This window comes from Podarcis bocagei (assembly GCF_964188305.1).
Source record: "Podarcis bocagei genome assembly, chromosome: 4".
NCBI lineage: Eukaryota > Metazoa > Chordata > Lepidosauria > Squamata > Lacertidae > Podarcis > Podarcis bocagei.
The window spans coordinates 93,641,956-93,668,387 of record NC_138128.1 but is presented as its reverse complement, the minus strand read 5'-3'; the positions used below and the strand labels follow the sequence as shown (position 1 = coordinate 93,668,387).

Genomic DNA, 26,432 nt, shown 5'->3' with positions numbered 1-26,432 from the left:
AAGCCAAGACTGCAATCCTGCACCTACTTCTAGGAGTAAGTCCCATTAAACAAAAAAGTAGACATGTATTCAAAGGGTTCTTAATGAATGCCTGCACTCCAGATCCTTCTAATTTGCAACCCGCTACATCAGTACCCCCTGAACCAGGCTCTTGGTGGGCCTGTGTATAAAAGCTAAAGCCTTCTGATTTTCAGTGCAAGGTCTTTAATGTATAGTCTACAAATTTGGTTCTACACGCAACCACTTTTCACCTAAGTAGCTTACCTTTTCTATTTTTATGAATTCTGCATTTGCGATATGACCTACCTGCTTCTGTGTTATCAACTTCACTATATCTACCCACCATTATACTGTGCTACAGTTGGCCCTCAAAAATGCTTTTCTCACAGCAATCATATATGCTTGTTTATCCAGATAGTATATCTCATTCATTTTAATTGAGGTTATAGGCAACAACCAAATTACATGTGTCAGATTGACGCGCAACTGGGCAGAACCCAGAAGTGACTTTTAAAAGGCCCTAAAAGAGCCTAGAAAGCGTGAAAAAGTTGCAAAAACAGTGCCTAGCAATCCCCACAAGCCTTTGCAATTGCAACCCCAGGAGCCCTTGCATCGACCGTTGAGAACTGGAGAGTTTGAGTTTGAGCAAAATGGTTTGGAGGGAGCAATTGTGGCGAGGTTTGGCATCTGGTAAGTGCTGCTGGTTTTTTCAAGGGTTTAGAGGGTGTTTGCAGGCTTTTCCAATAGCGTTTCACATAAATGTGCAGAGCCTTCCAACATAAGTCCTGCGTAAATTGGGAGTTGCCTATACTCTCAAGCAGGCATGCACAGGAATGCATCCTATAAAGTGAGCAATAGGAGCTATTTTCATCATTGCTCATGGGAAAAACCATTCCTGAGCTTGCTTTAGCTGATGTGTTTTGCACATCCCTCCATGTCTGTGTTGAATACAGGTGTCCATAGTTTTAAGATGAGAATAGTATCTTATGCAGGGCACCAGTGTTTTCTCAATGGGGGTATTAACAAGGTTTTGCCTAATGAATGCTACAAATAAATTTCCTTCTTGCCAGTCAACATAGACTACAGCAGCCTTTCTCAATCAGATGTTCTTGGACATCTTTCCCCATCCCTGACTGCTAGCCATGCTGGGAGTTATAGTCCAACAACATCTGGGGATCCGATGTTGAGAGAGGCTGTGTTACAGCATATAGCCCCCCTTTTTGGAGTGGGGAGGTTTAGAACAGGCATAGGCAACCTTGGCCCTCCAGATGTTTTGGGACTACAATTCTCATCATCCCTGACCACTGGTCCTGTTAGATAGGGATCATGGGAACTGTAGGCCAAAAACATCTGGAGGGTCGAGGTTGACTGCCATGTTTAGAAGATAGTGTTAATTGACTACTTTTAACACCCAAAGGCTATTGGCCTTTGTGGTGCCTCAGGATTCCAACCAGTCTCCCATACTTTTTAAATTCCTACATGAAACTTCCAAGAGAGGTCATCCAAAGGTTTGCAGATCACTAATTACATGGATTATCTAATGCTAATCCCTAGGAGGCAGGCAAAAAGTTAAAACTACTGTCAGTTTTATCCAGATAAGATAAAGTATTGTTTGGGAAGACCACTGATGTGGATGGAGAGTTGCAGCTTGTTTTGTACAGAGTTGTCAGGTATGCAATTTAGGGCTTTTTCTGAATCAGGTGACCTCAAGTGGCTGGGGTGCCTTTAGCCTTAGGACTGCAACTGGCAAACCAGACTATCTGGAGAAAGCACAGCTGGCCTCGGCCTCACATCTACTGGATATATCCAGATTAAACTGTTGTAATGTTCCTTATGTAGGGAGTGCGTACCCGAAAACAGACTGGAAACATCAGCTGGTATAATTTTTGGGATTTTTGTTTGTTTGCTTTTGTATTTATACATTTTTATTGAAATTTAGGTCCAACATTAAGATGTATATGATTTTAAAAAACTATTGGAGCCAAGATTTTAATCCTTTAATGTTTTCCATTGTTGTGCGGTGAAGATGCCGGCTACCAAATTTATCTGCAAATATTATTTTTTCCAATTACCCTTAAATTCCAGTGAAGGCCCAGTAGAGATTTTCAGGAGTTTAGTGTAGAGAATAAAAACTAACCCCCTACCCTTATGCCCTAGGATCAGCTATAACTTTTCTTCTATTATTACCTTGAGCCTTTAGGGCTTGATCAGCTAATAAATGTTGAAATTAGTGAGCCTGCAGCCAATTCAGACCTGAGTTCCCAATGTTTGCTCCAGAGAAATTGGGCTGTTATTGTAAAAGCTCTACAGCCAAAGAATCTCCCCCACCCCAATGATAGGATGCTGTTATGCAAATTCATATCCATCACCTGCTGATAGTAACTTGGTGGTATCAGAGATGAGCAAGTAAGGAATAGCCAGTACTGACATTTTTTCTAGATCTTCAGCATGCCTACAGTATAATGGTTATTTAATGGTTGTAACAGTGAGCTGAAAATGCAAAAGGGCAGGACCTATAAATTCCTTTGCGCTATTTCTTGTTCCAGTGTAATCCACTTCTTGCTTACTTTTTGAATTATACTTCAATGTTGTCTTAATGTTTTATAATATTAAGTGTGGCAATCTCCATCCCCCTTACGTTTTTTTTACTAATAATGTTTCATTGCTAATCTTTTTATTTCATTTCATTACACTTATTCTTTCCCCATGTGTATTTATTGAATAAAATAAGTTTGTTTTGCCTTTGCAAAGCAAGCTCAAGCCTGCCTTCAACTATCATTTGTCTGCTTCTCTCTCTCTAAGGCTTCTCAGGCTTATTCTTTATTTTTCTACTTTATCTTCTCAGTAGAGCTCTTTCTCTTTGGCTTGAAAGCTTTAGTGAGTAGTGTTTGTTGCTCCCTCTGCATTGATTTCTCATTAGTGAGTAGCATTTGGTGTCTCCTTTCCCCCTTTTTCTGTTCTGTGGTGTGTGCTTGGATTTTTAGCAGCATTTGGCTTTCTTGTGTGAGTGTGTAGCGAGCATTTTCAGTAGTGTTTGCTGTCCCCCCCCCCTTTGTTTGGCATGGGTGTCTGTTTATCCCATGGGTAGGCAAACTAAGGCCCAGGGGCCGGATCCAGCCCAATCGCCATCTAAATCTGGCCCGCAGACGGTCCTGGAATCAGCGTGTTTTTACATGAGTAGAATGTGTGCCCCCCATATAGTCTGGCCCCCCACAAGGTCTGAGGGACAGTGGACCAACCCCCTGCTGCAAAAGTTCACTGACCCCTGGGTTAGCCTTTTCCTGTCATTCTGTTGTAGTTCTCACTTCTTTTCCCTGCTCTTTACTCCCTCCACTATCTTGTTGACTCTTCCTCTTACATTGCCGCCTTAAAAAAAAAAAATCCCTCCTGTATATTTTCCTTCTGTCTGTCTTTCGCTCTAGTGCTGTTTCTGTAGCAGGCCTGGCCCACCCATAAAGCAAGGTGAGGAGACTGCCTAGGGGAGCAGGATCCTCGGGGCATCAGATCCCAAAGTAGATCTTTCTTCCCCCTTGTTAACGTATAGATCTTCACTCCTCCTTCCCTGGCAGTGTTCAAAATTAGCATTTTGCAACTGACTATTGGCCATTTGTGACCAAGTGAAGAGGCTTGGGTGTCAGGAAGGCACCTGACATGTCCACCATTGGGGGATCATTGGATCTGGGCTGTTTTCACACACTACCATATCCTGTAGAATTCTATCAGTTATATTTTATCAGCACAGTCAGAATGAATTTCAGGAACCGAATTGCCTTTTTCTGTGCATCCTGAGCAGGAGCAGTCGCCATTAAGAGAAAGAGGTTGGACTGTCCCTTGGTCAAGTAACTTCTTTGATTTCTCAACGCTCTTAACCTAGCTCAAAGTTGTCATCTGAACTAAGCCAGATGTTTAACTTATAATCAGTCACAGTTAGTCCGTCATTTGAAAACGACATTGGAGCGGTTGTACCTCAAAATGGAAACGATAGACATTCTGATTTGGCGACTGTAACCTTGGTTTTAAGGAGCCATTTGGGGCCAAGCTCATATACCTGAGTTTCTAACACTGTTCCCCGGTGGGGAACCACCATTTTGTGGTTTGCTTCAGGTGCCGAAATGTATTGGGCAGGCCCTGTTCTGTAGGATGGTGGTAGTTGATCGGGGGAGCAGATCTCTCTTCATTCTGCGAGATTCAGTCAGATGTGAGGCACTGCTGCTGCCCCTTTTCCTTGTGCAGGAATGGTTTTCCTCCCAGACGTCCTGTATAGCTGTTGGATTCACTTCAAGGACATTTGTGTTATACCAGGGGGTCAGCAAACTTTTTCAGCAGGGGGCTGGTCCACTGTCCCTCAAACCTTGTGGGGGGCCGGACTGTATTGGGGGGGTGTGGACGAATTCCTATGCCTCACAAATAACCCAGAGATGCATTTTAAATAAAAGGACACATTCTACTTATGTAAAAACACACTGATTCCCGGACCGTCTGCGGGCCAGATTTAGATGGTGATTGGGCTGGATCCGGCCCCTGGGCCTTAGTTTGCCTACTGTCCGCAGGCCAGATTTAGAAGGCGATTGGGCCGGATCTTGGGGGGATGGAAGCTGAAATGCAAAAGCCAGACTATCAGTTCCTCGTGGGAGCGGGGCTCCTCCACATCTGAGAGTGCAGAGTGGGGGGGGGGCAAAGAGCCCAGGCAGCGGGGGGAAGGTCTGGGGGATCCGCCCTCTGCTCTCGTTTTATCCAATACTCACCGCTAGGGAAGGGATGTGGAACCCCAGCAAATCTGCAAAGAGAAGGACATGGGGACAGGTGAGTTCGTCCCTAGGCCTTCGTTTGCCTACCCATGTGTTATACCCTTGCTTGATGCAATGGCTTCCAAGGACCCTACTTCAGTGACTCTGTGTCCCAGAGAGGGCAGCAGCTGGGAAGCTACATTCACAGACCACCCAACAGCAGAAGTGATGGGAGAATCTGCAATGATACAGGCAGCTCCTAATTTCTAATAAGCTGAAGAGATCTTTTGGGGGAGTGTTGTTGAAATGTTCAGTAGACTGGTGGTGGTTCTCCAATTGGACAACAATGTTCTGGCAGCCCTAGGTTGATATTGTCAATCAGTTTTATTGATGGCTGCTTCTGGAACTCACAGTAGAGCTTCTATAGTCTTTTTACATTCCTGCACTCCCAGGAGATTGCTTGGTTCTTTCTGAGTAAGTAGAGGCTATGCCCATGGTTCTACTTGGGTCCTCACAGCTGTCTCTTGTGCTCTTTTTTCGTAGGGACTGTGTTCTGCAGGTTAGCCTCAGGTTCTTGATTGACCAATTTCTGGGGCAGTGGAGCTTGCAGTGTCCAGAGTGCAGTTGTTTCAGTCTTTGTTGGATGTGATACCTCAGTGTGCTCTGAATTTGCTATGTCGTAGCAGATTAAAGACCTATACTTCTTGCCACCTGAGTTTCTGTATCCTGTTAAGGAGGTCTGCTGGGTTACATTTCTCCTGTTGAAGAGAAAAGGTGTGTAGTTCTTTGAAATAGGTTATCCCACTTGTAGTAAGTAACCTTAAAAAAATAAAATCTTGAGGGGAAATTATGTTACTATGCCAGGCAGAGATTCTGGAGAATCAGTGCTTTGCCATCTCTTGAGACAGTCAAGCCAGTTGTGCCTTAATTCCCTCCTGAATGTAGTTGCTCAACCTCAGACCCACAAAGACTCCTATCTCACTGTTGGTCCTTTGGTTTTATATCTTGGCCGCGAATGTGTGAGAAGCCCGGGTGGAAGCAGCAGAAGATGAGGGATTATCGAGATACATCTGCCACCAAGTGTCTCTGTAGGTTCTGTATTGGGCAGTGGACACCAGAGTCAAGTACCTTACATAATCTCTGCATGGGGTAAGGACCTCTGAGGGACCCCACAAATAATGGGGTAGGGACTTCTCAGGGAGTCACTGCAACATGAGGAACGTGATCAGGGTACTGTGCTAAAGACCAGGCTTGTTACATTTTGTCTACTACTTCATTTCTAACTTGAGGTGGGAAAGGAACGGTTAGCAACGTGAAAAATTAAGGATCCGTGTGCCTTTTCTGTAATTTCAGTACAGGAGTCGCAGACCTCTTTGAACCAGCAGGCATATTTTGAATTTTTAGAAAGTGCTGTGGGCACCAGTCACAAAATGGCTGCCATTGAAGTTTAGCATCATGCGATATGGCTGCTGTAGGTGTCGTGACACAATAACTGTTTCTTAACCCACCAAACCCTGAAAAGTTGACCTGCCACGTTAAGATTGCGATTACCGTATATACTTGTGTATAAGCCAACTTTTTCAGCACATTTTTTATGCTGAAAAAGCCCCCCTCAGCATATTCATTTGCTGGTTCCCAGGTTGTTTCTGAACTGGTATATGTATCCCATGTATTCTTCAATTAAGAATTTATAAGTTTCTGACAGAAGTTATTTGCTATTGTTTCCTGTTGCAATTACGAACATTTCTAAAGTACAAAGTGGTATTTTTGCATGATTGATTTGGAACCAAATATGTTTAAGTTCTAATTGTAGTAGATCGCCTGATTTGGGGTTATTACCAATATAAAAATCTTTGACATTGGATATATATACATACAATCCCCCCCACCCCCAAAGAAGCATGTCTTGTTTTAAAAGGGGAGTCTTAACTGATTTAGTTTCAGTGTTGGGGGATATCTACACCTAGGTATTTATTTATTCTTGCATATTTGCCAATTCGTTTCCTTCAGTTAAAGAGCTGCTATATATCCATATTCTTTAATTACATTCATTACATGTGGCATAACTTCATTTAGGTTCAAGATCATTAACACAATGTCATCTTGCAAATAAATTAGCTAATGTGTTTCACCATCAGTAGTGTTAGGATTATTGTGTGACGTGTTTGCCTTGGCAATGGAAACCTTGCCCAATAACATCGGCGACAATGGACAGCCATGTTTTGTTCCTTTATTTGCTTGAAAAGCATCAGAGTCCTATCTGTTAGCTCTGATGCATGTCTGGCTATTTTTATATAAATATCTTTATATTTGAATGACTTGTCAATTCCCATAAATTCTAAGACCTTAAAAGAGAATCCATTCCAATTTGTCAAAGGCCTTTGTCACATCAACACAAAGTGCCTTTGACTCTTTAAGATTAGTATGATGAATTACATTTAACATGTGGCTGAAGGAATTAGCAGTTAATCATGTTTTAATAAAACCAGTTTGCTCTAATTGTATGTATTTTGGTCTAAATTTGAAGGATGTTCAATAAGAACATTTGAACAATTTAGCATCAGTGTTAATTGGAAACACAGTACAATTGTATATAACTTGCGCAATTCCAACCCAGTGCAAAAAGAGATTTTAAGCTTTCTGCCTTGTTTGGGAAGCAACCTTGTTTAGACGAGGGGCGCAGGGTGCTCCCACAAGATCTCACGAGAACACCCCAGGGCCTCCAGGGTTGAGGCATGGAGAGGGCCTTGCTTCCCAAGCAAGGCAGAAACGCCTGGCACAAAATGAACTTTTCAGCAAGGTTCTCCATGCCTGGCTCTGGAAACCGCCTGATGGGGTGGTTCCCATGGTTTGAGTATATGTGTTTTTGCGTATAAGGTAAAGGTAAAGGGACCCCTGACCATTAGGTCCAGTCGTGACCGACTCTGGGGTTGTGGCGCTCATCTTGCTTTATTGGCCGAGGGAGCCGGCGTACACCTTCTGGGTCATGTGGCCAGCATGACTAAGCTGCTTCTGGTGAACCAGAGCAGTGCATGGAAACGCCGTTTACCTTCCCACCGGAGTGGTACCTATTTATCTACTTGCACTTTGATGTGCTTTCGAACTGCTAGGCTGGCAGGAGCAGGGACTGAGCAGTGGGAGCTCACCCCATCACGGGGATTCGAACCGCCAACCTTCTGACTGGCAAGTCCTAGGCTCTGTGGTTTAACCCACAGCGCCACCAGAACCAAACCCCTCCATGCTTTATCCGTCTATGAGTCAACCTGTTCTTTATCTTTGTTTGGTTTAGGTAACACTATGATTCTGGTTCGTTTCCAGGACGATGGAATCTGTCCCCCTTCCTTAACTTCATTAAAGAGTTTTCCAGGTAGAGGCAATAGAATATTTTGAATTTCTAAATACAAAGCTCCAGCAAAACCATTGGTTCCTGGTGCATTTAAGTTTAGATGCACATTTTAAATTTCTTCCTTTGAGATCTGTTTGTTTAAACAATGATTTGGAGCAGATGATCTGCATTGCAGTCAACTCACTGACTGACTGACTAAATTAATGAGGTGGGTGAAAAGCAGGCAAATGCAGCCATGTTGGGGCACAAGACATCACAACCCCTTTCTAGAGTCTGGCATTTCTCTTATAGCACTTAATTGTCTTGTTTGGTGGAGCTAATTGGGGAGAGGGGTTTGGCAAAGCCCTCAGATTTGCAGTTTTGAAGTGAATGGTGTCTCTTGTTCAGCCATTGATGAATTCTGAACCTACTCACCTTTATTGACACATGAGAACCAGTGCTTGCCAGATTTCAAGATCCAGATAATGACTTCCTAAGGATAATCTAATGAACAGTAATGGTATTGGTGATCAAATAGTTTTAAAATTGGAAGTGTTAATGCTCTAAACTAGTTTGCCCTCAAAATGATATAAACCTGGTATAAATATAGTAAAAAGAGCCTCTGTTAAATAGAATGCCAACTTGCTTGAGTGGGGATGTTGCCTGGGTAAGTTTCTGACCGTGTGCTCTAAATTATATTAAGTAATATACACCAAAGCAGCATTCAAAATAAATAAATATTCTAATACTAATGGTTCTTCCTTTCTTTTTCTTCTGTTTTAATGCAGCGGTACAAAACTGGAAATCCTTTTGACTGAATGGATTTCAAAAGTAGCTCTCTGCTTCTAGCCAAAAAAAGGGTCAACCACATCAAAATGAAGCAAGTACCAGAGATCCTTGGAAATCCTACAGGGAAAACACAGAACTGTGAAGTGAATCGTGAGTGTTCTGTTTACCTGGGCAAAACACACCTTTCTGCTACACTACAGGAGGACGTTATGCCGAAATATAATGGCCACGATGCTCTCCCATTTATTCCTGCGGACAAACTGAAAGATCTCACTTCTCGTGTGTTTAATGGAGAATCGGCAACACAAGACACCAAGCTGCGCTTTGAGTCTGAGGATATAAAAGAACCTACAACTCCACCTAACACTACACCTGTCAAGAATGGTTCTCCAGAGATTAAACTGAAAATCACTAAAACCTACATGAATGGAAAGCCTCTATTTGAATCTTCAATTTGTGGTGACAATGGAATAGATGTGTCTCAGGCAGAGGAAAATGAGCAAAAGCCAGCAAATAAGGAAAGGAGAAATAGAAAAAGAAGCATCAAATATGATTCCTTACTTGAACAGGGTTTTGTTGAAGCGGCATTGGCATCAAACACATCTAGTTCATCTGATGAGAAGGTACACAATTTATTTGCTACCTCTGCTCGTGTCAGCCAAAGTTACCAATGTTTGACCTGTTTTTTCCTAACTGATCAGTCAGGTAGCAGCTGATGGCTCCTACAAGGTTCTGAGTTTCAGAGTCTATTAATAAGTCTAGCAAATGAAGTTGGAGAGAATAGACATGCCATCCCCATGCTTCACTCATTTGAGTCCATTTCATCCTTCCCCTTCTCTGGCGCTCCCCAGAGTGAACTTGAGACAGACAATTTAATAATAGGGGAAGTTTTAATAATGTATTTAATGATAATGGACCATTAAGGTCCAGTTTTGAATCATAATTATGAAAACAATTTTTTCATCTTCGTTTTGATGATGATGAAACAATTCCAGTAGACGGGCTATTGAAGAGGGACTATTTGTATTAACTTTGATGCACCAAAGCAACATCATCATTAACAATAACAATAATAATACCTTTATTGTCATTGTACAACCTGTGTACAATGAAATTAAACGAGTCTCCCCCCCTCAATCTCATTCCACTCTTTGTGCTTATTGAACAACACCCCCCCCCCCCTTCAAGGCAATTGCTCTATGTTATTTTTCCGTTCAACAGCCTAACACCCCACGGATAGAAGCTATTTTTTAGCCTGTTGGTACGGCTGATTATACTTCTATATCTCCTACCCTACATGGGTAGCTAGCCAACATGGTGCCCTCCAGTTAAAATCTCCTTTAGCCCCAACCATCTTGGTTTAGCTACCTATGTTTAGATGGACCGTTTTACTGAGACATTTTGCTGTTCAGACTTTGTGCAACGGAATGCAAAATGAATCTAGCATCTCACACACACTCATTCTGAAGCACTTTGTTATTAATTAAAAAGGTAACAAGGCTATACCAAGCAACTTTGGTATAGCGCTTTATGATCCGTAAAGAATGTGTTTCATGGATGTGAAGGAGATAATTTTTCTCAGCTGGGCTTCTGCCTATGCTGCCCTTGAATTTTTTTAAAAGTTGTATTTGCTGTATTGAAGGGATAGCTCTCTAGGGTCATTGTTTGTACAGTTAGGTGCCAAGTACCTTTCACTCAAAGTGTACGAATGTCCCAGCAAGAGACCAGGGAAAATAAACGTAAAGGTAAAGGGACCCTGACCATTAGGTCCAGTCGTGGCCGACTCTGGGGTTGTGGCGCTCATCTCGCTTTATTGGCCAAGGGAGCCGGTGTACAGCTTCCAGGTCATGTGGCCAGCATGACTAAGCCGCTTCTGGCGAACCAGAGCAGCGCACAGAAACGCCGTTTACCTTCCCGCCGGAGTGGTACCTATTTATCTACTTGCACTTTGAAATGCTTTCGAACTGCTAGGTTGGCAGGAGCAGGGACCGAGCAACGGGAGCTCACCCCGTCGCGGGGATTCGAACCGCCAACCTTCTGATCGGCAAGTCCTAGGCTCTGTGGTTTAACCCACAGCGCCACCCGTGTCCCTAAAAATAAACTTAGGAGTAAAAAAAGGAGGTGTCAGTATTGTGTTTCTTTTTTGAGTTACTTATTTTGCCTTACGTAGGTGTAATAATTGGAAGCCAGCTAGAAGCTAAGTTTCCTTTCAATATGCAGTCCTGCAAGATGTTAGTAAAGTACCAGAGGGGCCCATTTACCTCTGATCAATAAGAACCTCCATGCGCTACAGATAATTTCTAATCCGCGGGCCACTTTTGGCCAGCTATGACATTTCCCACCAAAAACCCATACCCACCTGCCAATCAGACTCTAAACAGGTTTCTTTGAAGTTGTACTTTCCCTGAATCGGCAGGTGTAAAGTTTGCGTGTATTTCTTGATCTAAAATAGTCAATGTCCTGTGTAGTTCAGAGGGTCTTTTAGCAGTGACTGCAGCCATTCCTGGACATGGATAGTCATGATGATTCACACTCTGGTAGTCTCCTAGTTTGATTACTGTAATGTGTTATATGTGGGACATTTCTTAAAGATGACTCAGAACGCCCAGTAAGTGAATAACACAGCTTCCAGCATTTTGACTGGTACATCCATGACTGCCCATGTTATAACAATTTTGGAAGAATCATACGTCTACCTACTTTATTCAGAGTCCAATTTAAGGTACCTGTGCTTTACCTTTCATGTATGCTCCTCTCCATATGTGCACCTGCAGCCTCAAGTAGTACAATGCAAGAGGAGCTTTATGAGTTCATTTTATTGGATGTATAAACTAGCCTTAAATAGTACTGGCTTTCTGATACAGCATATGGAAAAATTGTTTGTTTGCTACCATTTAATTCTCTTGACAGCTTGAATCACAAAGGTTTCTTGGGAGTCCTTGCAGCCTTTGCATGTGGTGTATGAAATTATTCTGGAAGACTGACCAGAAAGAAAGTTCCTTAACCTTTCTAGAATGGTCCACAAACACACACTGTGATCACGGCCTTGGAGCTAGAAACTCGATTTTGTAAAATGAATACAGGGTTGAATCGCATAAACACTGATAATATATCCTCAACCTGTTTTATGCATGTGCCTAAAAACGTCATGTGTCTGTACAGCAGATATGAATTTTATTGGTGCATATGTCAGAAAGTCAGGACTCAGCCATTGCTCCCCACTGCACATGAAATGGCAAGTATATGCTTTTTGACACATTATGTGTGAAGTGGTACTGAGACTTGTGTTCCTGAAAATTCCAATAACAGTAATATCTAGGGGCTCTAAAGCAACAATTAATACCAGTTGTGGCTTTCGGTAGCTGTTGCTTCAACTCCTTTTACTTCCAGAGAAGCTGAGGCTCCCTTGTTCCTTTAAAATTGGAGTTCACTCTTCATTTTGAAGTAATATATTTTCCCTGTTACCAAATAACAGAAAGTTCATAGCCTTGAAAAAATACGATGGGTGCCCTGATAGTTGTATCCCTTTAGCTGTGGATCTGTGACCCAAACTTAGTTCATACGGCTAAACGTTTTCATGAACATTCCAGTTAAAGTTACCATTCATTTGCAATGCTCCAGGCACACGGTGTATTGTTACCAATTAAGCGTGATTTATGGAACATTCTTCATTCCCTGCGCACTCAAATATGAAAATATTTTTGTTTGATCAAGTTGCTAGAATTTGTAAATGTCTGCCTTTTTCTTTCTCTAAAAAGATTCCTGCTAAAGAAGATTCTTCTTTACTACTTGGAAAAGATGACAAAGCTCATGTATTGAAGTACAGTGTAGGAGACTTGGTATGGTCCAAAGTATCTGGCTATCCCTGGTGGCCGTGCATGATTTCAACTGATCCTCTTCTTTACAACTTCACAAAACTAAATGGTATGTCCTCTGTCTTTGGTAGTTTTGCATTTGCAGCTATTTCTATGTTAGGCCCAAAAACTAAAAGGAAAGCCACCAGTAAACTGGGATATTTTATGTGTCTCTGTTGGCTTAAATACACAAAGAAGATGTAAGCTTTACAAGTTGTACTGAGCTTTGTATTAGAAAAATAGCTAAAATAAATGTGAATAGTGTTGTAATTTGAATAAGATTATTACAGATATTTTGATCATGGTGTATTGAACTGATCATTTATTACTCATTGATTTATAGATCTATCTTATATATAGATAAGATTTAAACAGTTGGTGCCATGCTTTTTGTCTACTAAGAAAAATAATTTGAGTTCTTCTGAGTCAATCTCTTGTAGGCAACTATTTGTATTGGTTTTCTTTTCCGCTCATGCAATTTCCACCGTTAAATCACAAAACAAGACTTATAAGCTTGTTGCAGACAAGATATAGGGACAGTGTTTTTGATTTGTTTTGCTAATTTTCAGATTTAGCATGATACCATAGCTCAGCCAAGAGTCCTCCATATGTTTTGGACTTAACAGCTATCAACCCCAGCCATCGTGCCCAGTTGTAGTACAAACATAGAGAGCACCAGGTTGGGAAAGACTCACATAGTCTCTGACCTGCCCCCTTCTTTCAACCATACCCTATAAACCAGGCATCAGCAAACTCGGCCCTCCAGATGTTTTGGGACTACAACTCTCATGATCCCTACCTAACAGGACCAGTGATCGGATAGTGGGAATTGTAGTCCCAAAACATCTGGAGGGCCGAGTTTGCCTATGCCTGCTATAAACCTTGCCACTGCACCTTCCTGTGATCCAGTGTAGGTGGAAGTTCTCCCAATAGTAGAGAATAACCCAGTTATGTAGCTGTTTACATGGTGAGATTGTCTTGGCCAAGCTGTAACTTCATGTGTGTCACGGTTGCTATTTTTCAATCTTTAGCCCCTCACTACTGAATGCTTCTGAAAAAAATTAACTGCTTGAGATTAGTAATATTATTGACTTTTGCAAGGCATTTTTCAAAGGACTGCATTGAGTAATGCCCTATTTCTTAAAACTGTCCAGTTAAAACTAATTTATATTTCCAAACGTTTCCCTCTCCCTCTCTCTCTCTCTCTCTCTCTCTGCATGTGTGTGACATAACAGAGTTCATGATTTTTTAAAAAAAAGAATCTAAACCTATATATTAAGAGATCAGAGCCTGAAAGAAACAAAGGTTAATCCTTTTTCCATTTTTCGTTAAATGTGTTTTTACATTTATGTATGTTTATATTAATATTTCTAGGTGACAAAATAATTATATAAGTGTGCCTGCTACCTTTTTTAGGACAAAAGAAGAGCTTTCGCCAATATCATGTTCAATTCTTTGGAGATGCCCCAGAACGAGCCTGGGTATTTGAGAAGAGTCTTGTACCTTTCAAAGGAGAAGAGCAATTTGAGCAATTGTGCCAGGAAAGTGCAAAGCATTCCCTTACCAAAGCAGAGAAGATAAAGGTAAATATTAATGTGTTATGTGTTAACATAGTTCAGTTATTTGCTTGAATGTTCACATGTGCCACTGCATGCATGTGTATTTATTTATTTAAATTTATAAATTTATTTGTAAATGGACTCCTGACCATTAGGTCCAGTCGTGACCAACTCTGGGCTTGCGGCGCTCATCTCGCTTTATTGGCCAAGGGAGCCGGCGTTTGTCCACAGACAGCTTCTGGGTCATATGGCCAGCATGACTAAGCTGCTTCTGGCGAACCAGAGCAGCACACGGACACGCCATTTACCTTCCCACCAGAGCGGTACCTATTTATCTATTTGCACTTTGATGTGCTTTCGAACTGCTAGGTGGGCAGGAGCAGGAACTGAGCAACGGGAGCTCACCCCGTCACGGGGATTTGAACCACCGACCTTCTGATCGGCAAGTCCTAGGTTCTGTGGTTTAACCCACAGCGCCACCCGCGTCCCTCATTTCAGTTTATATACCGTCCTTTATCCAAAGATCCCAGGGTAGTGTACAACATTAGTAACATAATTTACACATCATAATAACAGGCTATAGAATAAAGAGGATTGTTTTCACCTGGCTCCTAAAGATATGCAATGATGACACGAGGTGAGCCTCTCTCTCGAGGGCATTCTACAGGTGCCACCACAGAAAAGGCCCGTTCTCATGTTGTCACATTTACAGTTTTAGCATAATGCCATAGCTCAGCCATGTTACTTCGTATGTCATGTTGTTATTGGGTGTATTACTGCTTCAGCCATGGCACATTTCTTTCCAAGTCATTGTTCCCTGCACAATTCAGCATCCCTTGTTTAGTAGCATATATTTTTTTACATTTTGGGAGTAAAAGCTTCATTTGAATATATTAATAGGAGACTGACATTTTTCATGATCCCTACGGGTAAGGGTTTCGTTTCATTCTCTTGTTGGTGTGCTTCTCTGCAGATGTTAAAACCTGTTTCAGGAAAACTACGCCCCCAGTGGGAGATGGGTGTTAAGCAAGCAAAAGATGCATTGTCCCTGACAGCAGAGGAACGAAAAGTCAAGTACACCTTCATTTACGTTAGGGGAAGACCTCTTCTCAATCCTCAAGTGGCCAAAGAAGCAGGTCTTGCTGTGAAGTCTCTGGAGGAAATGGATAAAATTTACACAGATGAAGACATTTCTCAGACTTTGAAATCAAAGAAAGAATCTGATATTCCTACCAAGAGGAGGAGGAGAGCAAAACTGCTTGCATTGAATGAATCAGACGAAGGCATTGAACCAGTTAAGAATATCACCCCTGAAAAAGTCCTTGAAGGCAGAGAAGCCAAAAGGAGCACAGGCTCTCCTGTTGCTAGGAAAAAAGTTGTTGCGTACACCCCACGAAACAGAAAGGGAGATGCAGTTTCTCAGTTCTTGGTTTTTTGTCAGAAGCACAGAGATGAGGTTTGTGCATTTGCCTTCAGAACTTGTATTACGAAGCTTAATTCATATGCATATCTGTTTTCCTTGTGATAGTGTCCCAGAGGTGCCACAAGCACTCTTAATACATGAACTCTCTCTGTTCTCTCATAAATATACACACATGCACACATGTGTGCATACAGAAACCTATTAATATACCCCATCTTTCCTCAGAGGAGATCAAGCATAATGCACGGGGTTAACTTATTTTCTTTTGCCATCAAATATGCGGAATAGTTTAAACTGAGAGAGTGACTTGTGATGGCCTAGAAGCATTTGATCCCCAAAGCAGCATTATGCATAAATGGGCTTTTAAATCAAAACAGAAGTCTTGGTTATTGAGGGTGGAACTGCGAACATTTCTTCAGTGTTGTGGTCAAGGTAGATAATGTAAACCAGTTCAGATCTCATCCTCACTTCAACCACTATTCTGTATACAGACTTAAAGGGTTGTCCATCTCTGACCCAGTGTCTGTTTGTCTGTCTCCCTCCCCGCCCCCCTCCACCTATTTGAAATACATTGATAGTTCTGAGTTTTCTCTGGTGGGGCAGTTCAGTTTGGAGGGCAGATTTAGGGTGGAAAAACAGCATAGATGAAAGGTTAAGCCCTGTGTGTATTTTGCAGCCTCAATCATTACCTTGGCAGATGCTTTGAGGGAAAGGGGGATATGTGCTTGAATCTTATGTTTGTGTGTATAGAAACAGTGGTCTTGGTAGCAGAGTACTCCTGGTGATGAAGAGAGAATCATAAATTGAAAATGAGCACCTTTTAGTGGTATTTTAGTAAGTGAAACATACACCAAAATTTTCCAGGCAAAGGCCAAAAGTATCTGAGGCAACATGAGTACAGCTGTTAAGAGAGCTTGGCGCAGTTGCAAAGAACTTCCACTTTTGTTTTGATTAATCACAGTTTAGTGTGTCACCTGAACCCTGAACTGTGGTTAACCTTAATCGTGGAAAGTTGGCGCAAGCCACCTTCATAATCAGTGGCTTGAAGTTGGCTTGTTACAACATATTTACGATTAGCTGCAGCTTTTGGATATCATGACAAGGTGTGGCAAGTCTGAAAAAGACCTCACCATTTATGGTTGGTTTAGAGAGAAACAAACTACAAGCCCAGGTTTGGATGATTAGGCAAGCCAGACTGGCCTGGTTTGTTCACAGTGGGGGAACCTTTTTCAGTGTTAGGACCACATTTCTTTGTGGGTAATGTTTTGGAATCTTCATGAGTGGATGCAGCCAGAGCCAAAAGTGGGTGAGGCCAGAGTCAAAAGTAGGCAGACTTTCACCTTTTGCACAATAGGTTGCATTCCAGCCACACAAAAGCCAAATGTTTCAACCCCATCTCCATTCCTCCATCCTCTTGTCTCCGCGCAAGCAAAAGGCATCACAGTTCAAGTACACATTCCAGCAGTTGAGGAGGGAGTGAAGTAAAGGCAGTGAAGGGTGTAGCCTGGCAAAGGATAGTGGCCTGGGTCCCAAGGACTGGATAGAGGAGACTAAAGGGCTGCATTAGCCTGAGATTCACCTTCTCTGTCTTCAACCATAGTACAAACCAGGCCATTATCACTGTCATTTGTGCTGTAGATTTTTACATATCAAAGAACAAAAATCAGTCTATCGCAAGAATTGTTCACTAGATTAAATATCTATAATTTTGTCATTTTATTTTTACGTTTTGAACAATTGAATAGTTTCTGACAGTGTTAGAAACTGAGATATGAACGCTAGGAGCCTAGATTATGGGTGCAACAATGGAATGTCTAGGCATGCTTTTTTATAAGAAGACTACAAAGTTGAAAATGAACGAACTGCAGCTAAAATATCATGTTCATTTTTCACATGGTCTAGTCCTTCCCCTGCCCACCTCCCTAATATTCTTAAGAGGGTCTCTTACCCAGTCTTCAGAGAGTGACTGGAAGTGGGGAGGCAGAAAAAGGTCCTCCTTTCCTTCCACTCTGCAGTTTTAATCTGAAATTGTAGATGCAGTACTGCGCAAGAGCTCAGAAACTGCTTGCACTAATGAAATTCCCTGTTGCAAAATGCTCCTAGAACAATGGGGGGGGAGGGTTTCGAACACTGGTTTCTCTCTCCCTACCACAGTTGTTTTAACAGAGGGTCCCATGTAGGTTTGCATGGGATCCTCTGCTAAAATGATGGGGGGGGCATCATTTTAGTAGGAAGTCCTGATTCAGGGAGGGGCTATGCGTCGGAATCCCCTGCTGAAAGAGGGGGTTTCCCTTTATTGTTTTAGCAGAGGACTCCATGTATATTTGTACAGAACCCCCTCCCAAATCAGGGAGGGAAATGCCCCTTTTGGCAGCAGATGCAGATTCGCCATGTGAAAAGTTGTGCTAAAGAGAAACACGTCCCTTTCCATTTCTCTCACCCATCAGTCCTCCCAGCCATCATGGGTCCTGTAGTTTCAGCTGGGATGGAGTGGGAATGTCAGGATCTTTCTCAGGAAGGGGAAGAGGACCCCACAGCTGACAGTGGGGGAAAGTTCAGGTAGTGAGAGAGTCTTGCACTGCCGTTGGCAGGCGCCAATCTCGGGGAGGCAGCATGAACTGGGCCAGTTCCTTCTCCATCTCTTCAGAGCCAAATTCCCAGGTAGCCCAATAGATAGTTGGAGTATGAGTGGAGCTGGTTGAATTGGAGGTGTGATGAGAGCTGGAGAGTTCAACACAGGTCCCATCGCCAGTGCCCCTTCCCATCAGGAGCACCCGCTTGCAAGCAGAGTCTTCTCATTTGGGACCAGAGCAGGAGGGGCGAGTCCATTGTTGGGATGCCTTTGCTTATGTCTAGCTGTGTATCCAAAAACTCCTACTTGTGGATCATTGAACCATACACTTAGAGCTGATGCTGAGACTGTGTGTTGATTTTATCAATAAAGCTTTCAGCATTTCCTGAGTTGAGATTTGGAGTGTTTCATCTGATGGTGGGAGTCAGGGCAGTGATGTCAGCTGATGGGGGGGGCTGCCTCACAGGTAAAATTTGGGCACCTGCCCCCCGCAGGCAGGCAGTTTCCTCATCCTCCCTTAAATTGACAAAATAGTTGGCATGTTCCATAAGAAATCCCCCAGCAGACCATCTTGATAACATATATTGAAACAAAAGGTGACAACCCTGGACATTTGATATTTCCTTAAATGTATCCCATGTCTTCATGGAATGTTATGGAATCTGCTTTTAAATAACTATATAGTGGTGGCTTATTATGCCTATATGGAATGATGTGTGCCCCTGCAAATTAGGATGACACTTCAGGCTTCTGATGAACTGGATTATAGTCCACAAAGATTATGTCAGGGATGGGGAACTGGATCTATCTGAGGGAACTTGCTCACCCTCCATGGGTCATTTTGACTGCTGGGCGGGGTTACTGGTTTGTCAATCACTTGGTGTCATGTTCAAAGCTCTGGGAGAAAATGGAAAATTATCTGCCTTGGTTGTCCTCTTGCCTTTTTTTGGTGTGCCCCTGTTGATTTTTTGACGGCTTTTGATACCATTTACCATGGCTTTTTGTGGAGAGGCTGTTGGGAGTGGGTGGCATTGCTTTGCTAACTGGACAACCACTTAGGGAGTTTTGTACGACCCTGTGGAACCTTCAGTGTTGAGAAGCCAGGGTTTGATTTTATCCCCCATGCTGTTTAAAATGTATATGAAACCACTGAATGGGATCATCCGCCATTTTGGAGTGTGCCGTCAGCAATATGCTGATGCTGCACAGCTTTAGTTCTTTACGGCTGCAGGTGTAGCAGCAGGTGTGCTGAATCAGTGTCTTGCCATAGTAATGGACTGGGTGAAAGCCAATAAACTTAAGCTCAATCCGGACAAAACTGAGGAACTATTTGTGGGTGGTTACCTAGACCGGATGGGTGGGATGTGTCCTGCTCTAGATGGAGTTACACTTTTTCTGAAGGAGCTAGTACATCACCAGTCTCAGGGTGGTGGTGAACAGCTCTCCTAGCTCCCCCTCTGTGGATGCTGAGCAAGCTGCTGTCAGCTGCAATGCCCCCCCCCCCAGCATGTAGCTGTTGGCAGTTCTTGGGCTGGGTTAGCATTTCCTGCTGCAACATCACAGATCTTGTAGTTGCTGGGCTGACCCCTCCCTCCTATACTCATGGGTTGACTGAAGTGCTCTCAGCAGTGGCACCAAGCATGCAGCTGCTCAGCAGGGTGGCCTAGCAGTGTGATTCCCCCAGCATTAAAAAAAGCACAGGGCGAAAATCTGTAAGCAAGGGCAAGCAAGGAGGAATTGCCTGAGCGACTGAATGAACTGAATGCCTGCAGCATTGCCCAGAAAAGGCTAAGTTGAAGGTGGCTTTTTGCTCTGTTCTTCCATGAGACGATGAAGAAAGGGTGAGAGAGCAGAGAATTCATGGCAGAGACAGGACTCAAACCGGGGACTTCCTGACTCATAGCTCAGTTTCTTGACCCCAGGCCATGGTGGCCTTCCACATGTTGCTGGACTACAGCTCCCATCCTCCTTGACCATTGACTGTTTTGGCTGAGACAGATGGGACTTGGGTCTAACAACACCTGGAGGATCACAGATGCTGTGCCAGATCAGAAGTTTTCCACTTCATAATTACAGATCATATTTACCTGTTTAGAAAAAAATGCTCCACTTTTCCTTATAAAATGAACTCAAAAATCTTTGTACACAAATGGAAAAATAACAGCAAGCACAATAAAATGTTCAAATTAATGTAAAGCCAGTTCAGATTACTAAATTATGCTAATAAGCATACATAAACGCATACAAATAAATACTTTGCCTTCTGGGTCCCACAGTATGAAAAGGAACCTTAATTTCTACTTTATTACTTTTAGATGCAGAGTGTTAGTTTTAACTATGTATATGTTTTAATTCCTACTTTGAACAAGTATTATGTTTGTTCAGGTGATTGCTGAACATCCAGATGCATCAAGTGACGAAATTGAAGAGCTGCTGGAATCACAGTGGAACATGCTTAGTGAAAAACAGAAAGCACGCTATAACACAAAATTTGCCATAGTGACCTCTCCTAAATCTGAAGAAGACACTGGTAAACGTAAAACTGTGCTAGTATACTCTAACTAAGTTTAATATATGTGGTGGTGTTAACCTAAGCACACAGCTTGAGACTTGTAGGGGGGCGGGCAGACTTTGCTGTTCTCCACTTCTAATTTTGGTGTGTCGTGATGATAGCCGTGAATGCAGTCTTTACAATAAAAGTCAATAATGTCTGCATTTCTTGGTCATTGTTCTGCGGAGTTTTTCTGTGTAAAACTACTGTTTAGATATTGCTGGTTTCTCATTCCTTTCCTGTCTATAAGCAGCTGCCTCACTGTTAGCAAAGTGAGAATGGTGGAAATGAGGAGAAATAACCTTAGCATTTAAATGTTATCATTAAACATAATCAGACTTCTTAAAATTACAGTGTCATTTGTAATTTTATTTCCCTTTATAATAAGTGAAACTGTTGACACATGCATAAACATCAGAAATGCATGTTTCCAAATTATAAATGACCAATTGAGCACTGTGCTGGTCTTCTAGAATAGCATCACAGCCTGCAAGGCATTTTGGTTGGTTGGTTGATATTAACACTTCGCTCAATATCCCGATATAGTACTAAAAGTTCTTTGGAATAATTAATAAACCTGAAGGAGAAAGGGAGGGAATTATATTAGTGATCTTTCTCAGTAAAAGTAGTAGCAGTAGTAATAAAGTAATAAATATTTAGCATATTAACTTCATTAGATTATTATGGAAATTTTAAGCCATCAGGTTGCTGCTTTGGGCAATGAGTGGAATGAAGGTGTGTTTGACAGGTTTGTCAGTTTTGGAAAAAAATGTATAAAAAGTGCAGTCAGTTTTGTTATCTGTGTATGAAATAACATCTTGTGGGAAAGTTAACAGCTTTGTCTTAATGTGTAAAATAATGGATGTCTATTTTAAAACAAACAAACACAAACAAACAACACTGCACAACATTCTGTATCTCTAAAGGTTCGTCACAGAAGAATATGGGCGAGGCCAAGCGTAAAGTGTTTCAAGAATCCCCTAAAAGGAGATCAAGATCCAGAAGTAATTGAAATCTGTGCTGTGTACTATTAATTCATTATGAGTAATTCTTAAGTCTGCCTTTTATGTAATTGCTCACAAATCATCGTTTTTCTCTCAGATGTTGTGTTCCTTTGGCTTCAGAATTTTTATGGCTCCCGAATTAAATACTTGAGTGCTGTAGTGCTGAATTTTGTTCAACTTCCTGATAGCTTCGTCCTACAAAATAATCAAAATGAATATAGCTTACTTCATATCTATACAATATGTATTTCATGCTTGGGCATGTTTTTAGCAGTCTGCAAATGATCACCATTGTATGCCAGTATAGATTATTCCAATATATTATGTTCAGAAAGCAGTGGCGTAGTATATAATAACTGCTGGCTGTGGTATTTTTAAGCTTCCTAATTGACATGAATCATGTCTGGACAGTTATCTGTAGCTGTAAAAAAAAATAGTTTATTAGCATTTGTTACAGGATATCATATTATGTTCTGAAGTTGAAGTTCGGACTGTTACATGAAGCAGCTGCTCCTCAAGGCACTTCTGCTGAGATGGGGAAAGCAGCTGAGATGAAGTTCATTACTATTACTTTTTCCATATAGATTCAGACTGCTAAGAAGTTTGCCTTTTTTTAAAGTAAGTCTTTACACCAGAGCAGAGCTGTTGAAACATAGTTTGGCTGCTGACCCTTTTGTCTTGGAGCTACCTCTCTGTAACATGGAATTTGACTACTTCATCTCCCCTCAATATGTAAACATTCAGGGTGTTGATGGCATCTGTTCTTCTAGGCTTTGATTGAGACAGAACATTTAAAACGGGGTTTTCTTGGCCTTCGTACAAAATAAATTCACATGCTACATATATTGCTATACGTCTGCCAAATTGTGGGAGAAATGGCACTAGTGATCTCACAGACAGGGGTAACTGAAGCCTTCTATTGTATAAGACCTTAATTCCTGGAAGAAATTATTTTAAACCAAGAGTAAGACTTCAAATTGTGGGTCCATTGGTAAATTGCTTGAAACAAGAAAATGAATGTTAACTTGCGCAATAACCATGTGGTTTGTTTTGATAAGAAGCTTAGCCCTGAAAGATTTGTACTGTAAAACTAGTTTTAGAAACAGGACTTCCAAGCCCCAGGCTTTTAAGGGTTAATAAAGCATATTAAAACTGATGAAAACTAGATGAGTTCAAGATACTTTCTAAATGAGCTTTAGATCTTTTTCATGTAAGTTTCCCCCCATCCCCCTGCTCCAAGGTAACTTACATGGAAATAAAAGGAAACCAATAAAGAGGACAAGGAAACCTAAAGAAGATTTTGAACTTCAGGAACTTCCTAGGAAAAGGCTCAGGATGGATAAGAAGAATTACCTAAAGGTAACTACATTGTTGGCTTGTTTGGTACATTATAATAGCACCAGACTTGATTATATCTTTCAGTTTTTCAGAGTTTCTATAATGTTCTGCTTCACTGCAAACAAATGCATTAGCTATGATGTGGTTACTCAGAATGAATTTAGAACACAAGTTTGGGGTGTATTTGAATACATCCTCTAGGATGTCATATGCATCATTGGATGTGACTCTTCCTGGACCTTTTTGCCAAGTGGGAAAGGTGTCAGGAAGCCGGGGGGGGGGGGAATAATGGACTGTATTTGGGAAAACAAATAACTCACATGGCTCTTTTCCTCAGGAACACTATATAGGAATATCACTGCTTTAGAGAGCCATCGCTGCTTTTTTAATGTAGCATTCCTGGAGCACTAATCCTCTTTCCATCTGAGACCTATTTGCATATCTAACTACCCTTCACAATGAGCAAAGGGGCAGAAACACTGAATTTTAATAGGCCTCAATTCCAGAATTAAGATGGACATAAATAAGTGAGAAAGAACGAGCATAGCTAGACCACACACCATTTCCACATTGGGTTTAAACGCTCACTTGCTAATAATGTTCAACCAAAATTAGCTCTCCTGGAACTTAAGCTCATTAGATCTAGTCCTGCCTTTTGGCAGAAGAGAACGCATCTTTGCCCTTTTCTGTGTGATGGCCTTTCAGTTTTTTAATAATGTCTTCTCCAGGCTAAAGATACCCAGATCTTTTAACCATTTCTCATACCGTCTTCGTTGCTCTTCTCTGAATGCATCCCAGTTTGTGCAGTGCAGAGCAATAGGGCAACTTTCTGAAATATTTTACTATGCAAAATGTAATTGTACACTACAGTCATGTGAACACCAGTGGCCATCTTTAATACATAGATCATGGGATATATTTTATAACAACCTTTAAAAACAAATTTTGAGGGTAAGACATGCATGCTTAAAATTGCTTTCAGTGTTGTGCAATTCAGTATCAGAAATCCGTATACAATAAAGTAGGTTTCTGTGGGCTCCTATTGATTGTGGGGCTGGTGTTTTCTCGGTTTGGATTAGAGTGCATTGACTTTCTGCTCTTTGATTCTATGAGTGCAGCAATTTCTCAGTTCTTGTTCATGATGGAGGTATTTGCACATAAATTGAAAATATGCATGAGGTGGGCTTTGTTGTTCTTACTCAAGGTAGCCCAGAATTTGCAGAACTGTTGGTTAAGTTACACTTTACGTAAGTAAAGCTTAATCTTAAACAAATGAGACTCTTACCTGAATGTGTACTCAGAATTTCAGTGTTAATCATTCATGGAAGAATCTTTTAGACCATAAACTTATAACTTAGTATATTTAAGGCTTGATTCAGACATCTTTCTAGAGTGCAAATTGGGTGTGGGGGGGGTTCTGCTTGTTTGGAATTTGAGGATTCCGTTCCTGTCTAACAGCGTTCTGAACAATTGGAAGGGGAGAAGAAGGTTTAGGAACTGATGGATAGCCCTCATTTTCTTGAATATGGAGCTTTTCAACACCAGCTTGTCCTTTTCAACAAGTGCAACTGTCTTTCTTTTAAAAAATGCTGTTGGTTACTTTGCTCCAGCAGCAGCTTGTGTCTATGATTTGCCCAGTAAAGCAATATATTTGTTGCATAATGTTGGGAAAACAGCCCGCAAATCTTAAGAGCCTTGCTTGTAAGTATTTTGGCTTCCAAGAGGCCAGCTGCCTCTGCCTCTTCAGAATGCTGAAGGGCTCCATTCCACAAGAATCCCAATAGGAAGGAAAGCCTAGAACAAACTGGCTTTTGTCCCCTTGCTTAACCCATTTTTTATTTTATTTTTTAGCCACCAGTCTTTCCCTGCTCCTCCCCTGTCCAGGGAATAACTCCAGCCCTAACCCCTTCAGGAGCTGCTGCTGTGAGCTTGCCATACTTGGGGGTGGCAAGGGGAAGTACAGGTTTAGCAAGCTCAGTGCTTCCTAGCCTTCGCTGACAGATGGTGCGGCTGCAGGCAGGGAGCCCTCCAGGGCTTTGAATGGGCTGAAGCAGCCTCTGTAATCAGCCACATTAAGAACATCATACTGTCCCTGGTAGCGCAGCATCGTGGATAACATTGCAACGTCTTGGTGTTTCTGTCGGTGTGTGAGAGAGGGAAATTCTTTCCTTTGGTTTCAGTTTTGTGCTGTTCTTTACACTGGATTAGGGTGTCCATGTGTCCTCTTTTTCCAGGACACATTCTCTTTCTCAGGGGTAAAATTTATGTCCGGGTGGATTTTTTTAAATTTGCCCAAATGTCTCTGGCTATACTTTCTGGATGAGACATAGACGTAACTGATGGTTGAAGTTACAGGTAGGTAGCCGTGTTGGTCTGCCGTAGTCGAAGCAAAATAAAAAAATTGCTTCCAGTAGCACCTTAGAGACCAACTAAGTTTGTTTTTTATATATATATAAAAGTTTTTATTGATTTTACAAAGTTTTTATAAACAGTACAAACGAATAAAAAGACAAAACAAACATGCATAAATTCATCTCCTTTTTTCATAACCCTCATTTCTCTGACTCCCCCAAACCTCCCCTTTCTGCATCCCATTTCCCAAAATTATTTCAGCAAGTCCTAAGTAGATTTTTATCAAATTTAGTTCCTTATTTGTTCTTTTCTTTTACTTAATCTTTTGTCGCTGTAATCTCCTTTTCTTACTAAGAACCTCAACATTTTAGCATTCATTAATTTTGTAGTGTTTCTTAAGATAAATTTTAAATTTCTTCCAGTCTTCATCCGCTGTCTCTTTCCCCCGTTCACGGATTCTGTCGGAGACCAACTAAGTTTGTTATTGGTATGAGCTTTCGTGTGCTCATACCAATAACAAACTTAGTTGGTCTCTAAGGTGCTACTGGAAGCAATTTTTTAATGCTGGTTGAAGACTTGCTTTCTTGTTCTCTTCTCATGCTTTCTTCTTCTCTTCTCCTGCCCCCCTCAGCAATATATCGCAGATTCTATTCTTCTTTCTTTGGCGATCACTCGTAGCCAAGTAAGATTGTCTTCCATAAACACGGTTTTAACAATGAGTCTGTAAGTGACTGTGGAGGCCAATCCTGGATCCATACGTCCTTCCACAGAGGGGACATAGGTTTCCGGGCGGGAGTTGATCACAGTGTGGATTTGCCAAGCATGGCTTCCTCTTAGCACATTTCTCCCTTGCATCCTGAGTTCGAGTGTCTTCAAAGCCCATTACACCTTTGGTAAAGGCTGTTTGTTCTCCAGTTGGAGCGCTCTCAGGCAAATGT

The 26,432-nt window shown here is 41.7% G+C and overlaps 1 protein-coding gene across 1 annotated transcript in view; it reads left to right on the top strand.

Annotated features, from left to right (window-relative positions):
- The window catches only part of NSD2 (nuclear receptor binding SET domain protein 2), a 69,712-nt gene that overhangs the window by 4,177 nt on the left and 39,103 nt on the right, over positions 1 to 26,432 (top strand). The window contains exons 2-9 of the mRNA XM_081191957.1: positions 8,017 to 8,094; positions 8,841 to 9,464; positions 12,600 to 12,765; positions 14,112 to 14,278; positions 15,228 to 15,710; positions 20,635 to 20,779; positions 21,727 to 21,804; positions 23,045 to 23,163. Of these exons, the coding sequence (XP_081048083.1) occupies positions 8,871 to 9,464; positions 12,600 to 12,765; positions 14,112 to 14,278; positions 15,228 to 15,710; positions 20,635 to 20,779; positions 21,727 to 21,804; positions 23,045 to 23,163 (1,752 nt within the window). The 5' untranslated portion in view covers positions 8,017 to 8,094; positions 8,841 to 8,870. The remainder of the gene's footprint in view (positions 1 to 8,016; positions 8,095 to 8,840; positions 9,465 to 12,599; positions 12,766 to 14,111; positions 14,279 to 15,227; positions 15,711 to 20,634; positions 20,780 to 21,726; positions 21,805 to 23,044; positions 23,164 to 26,432) is intronic.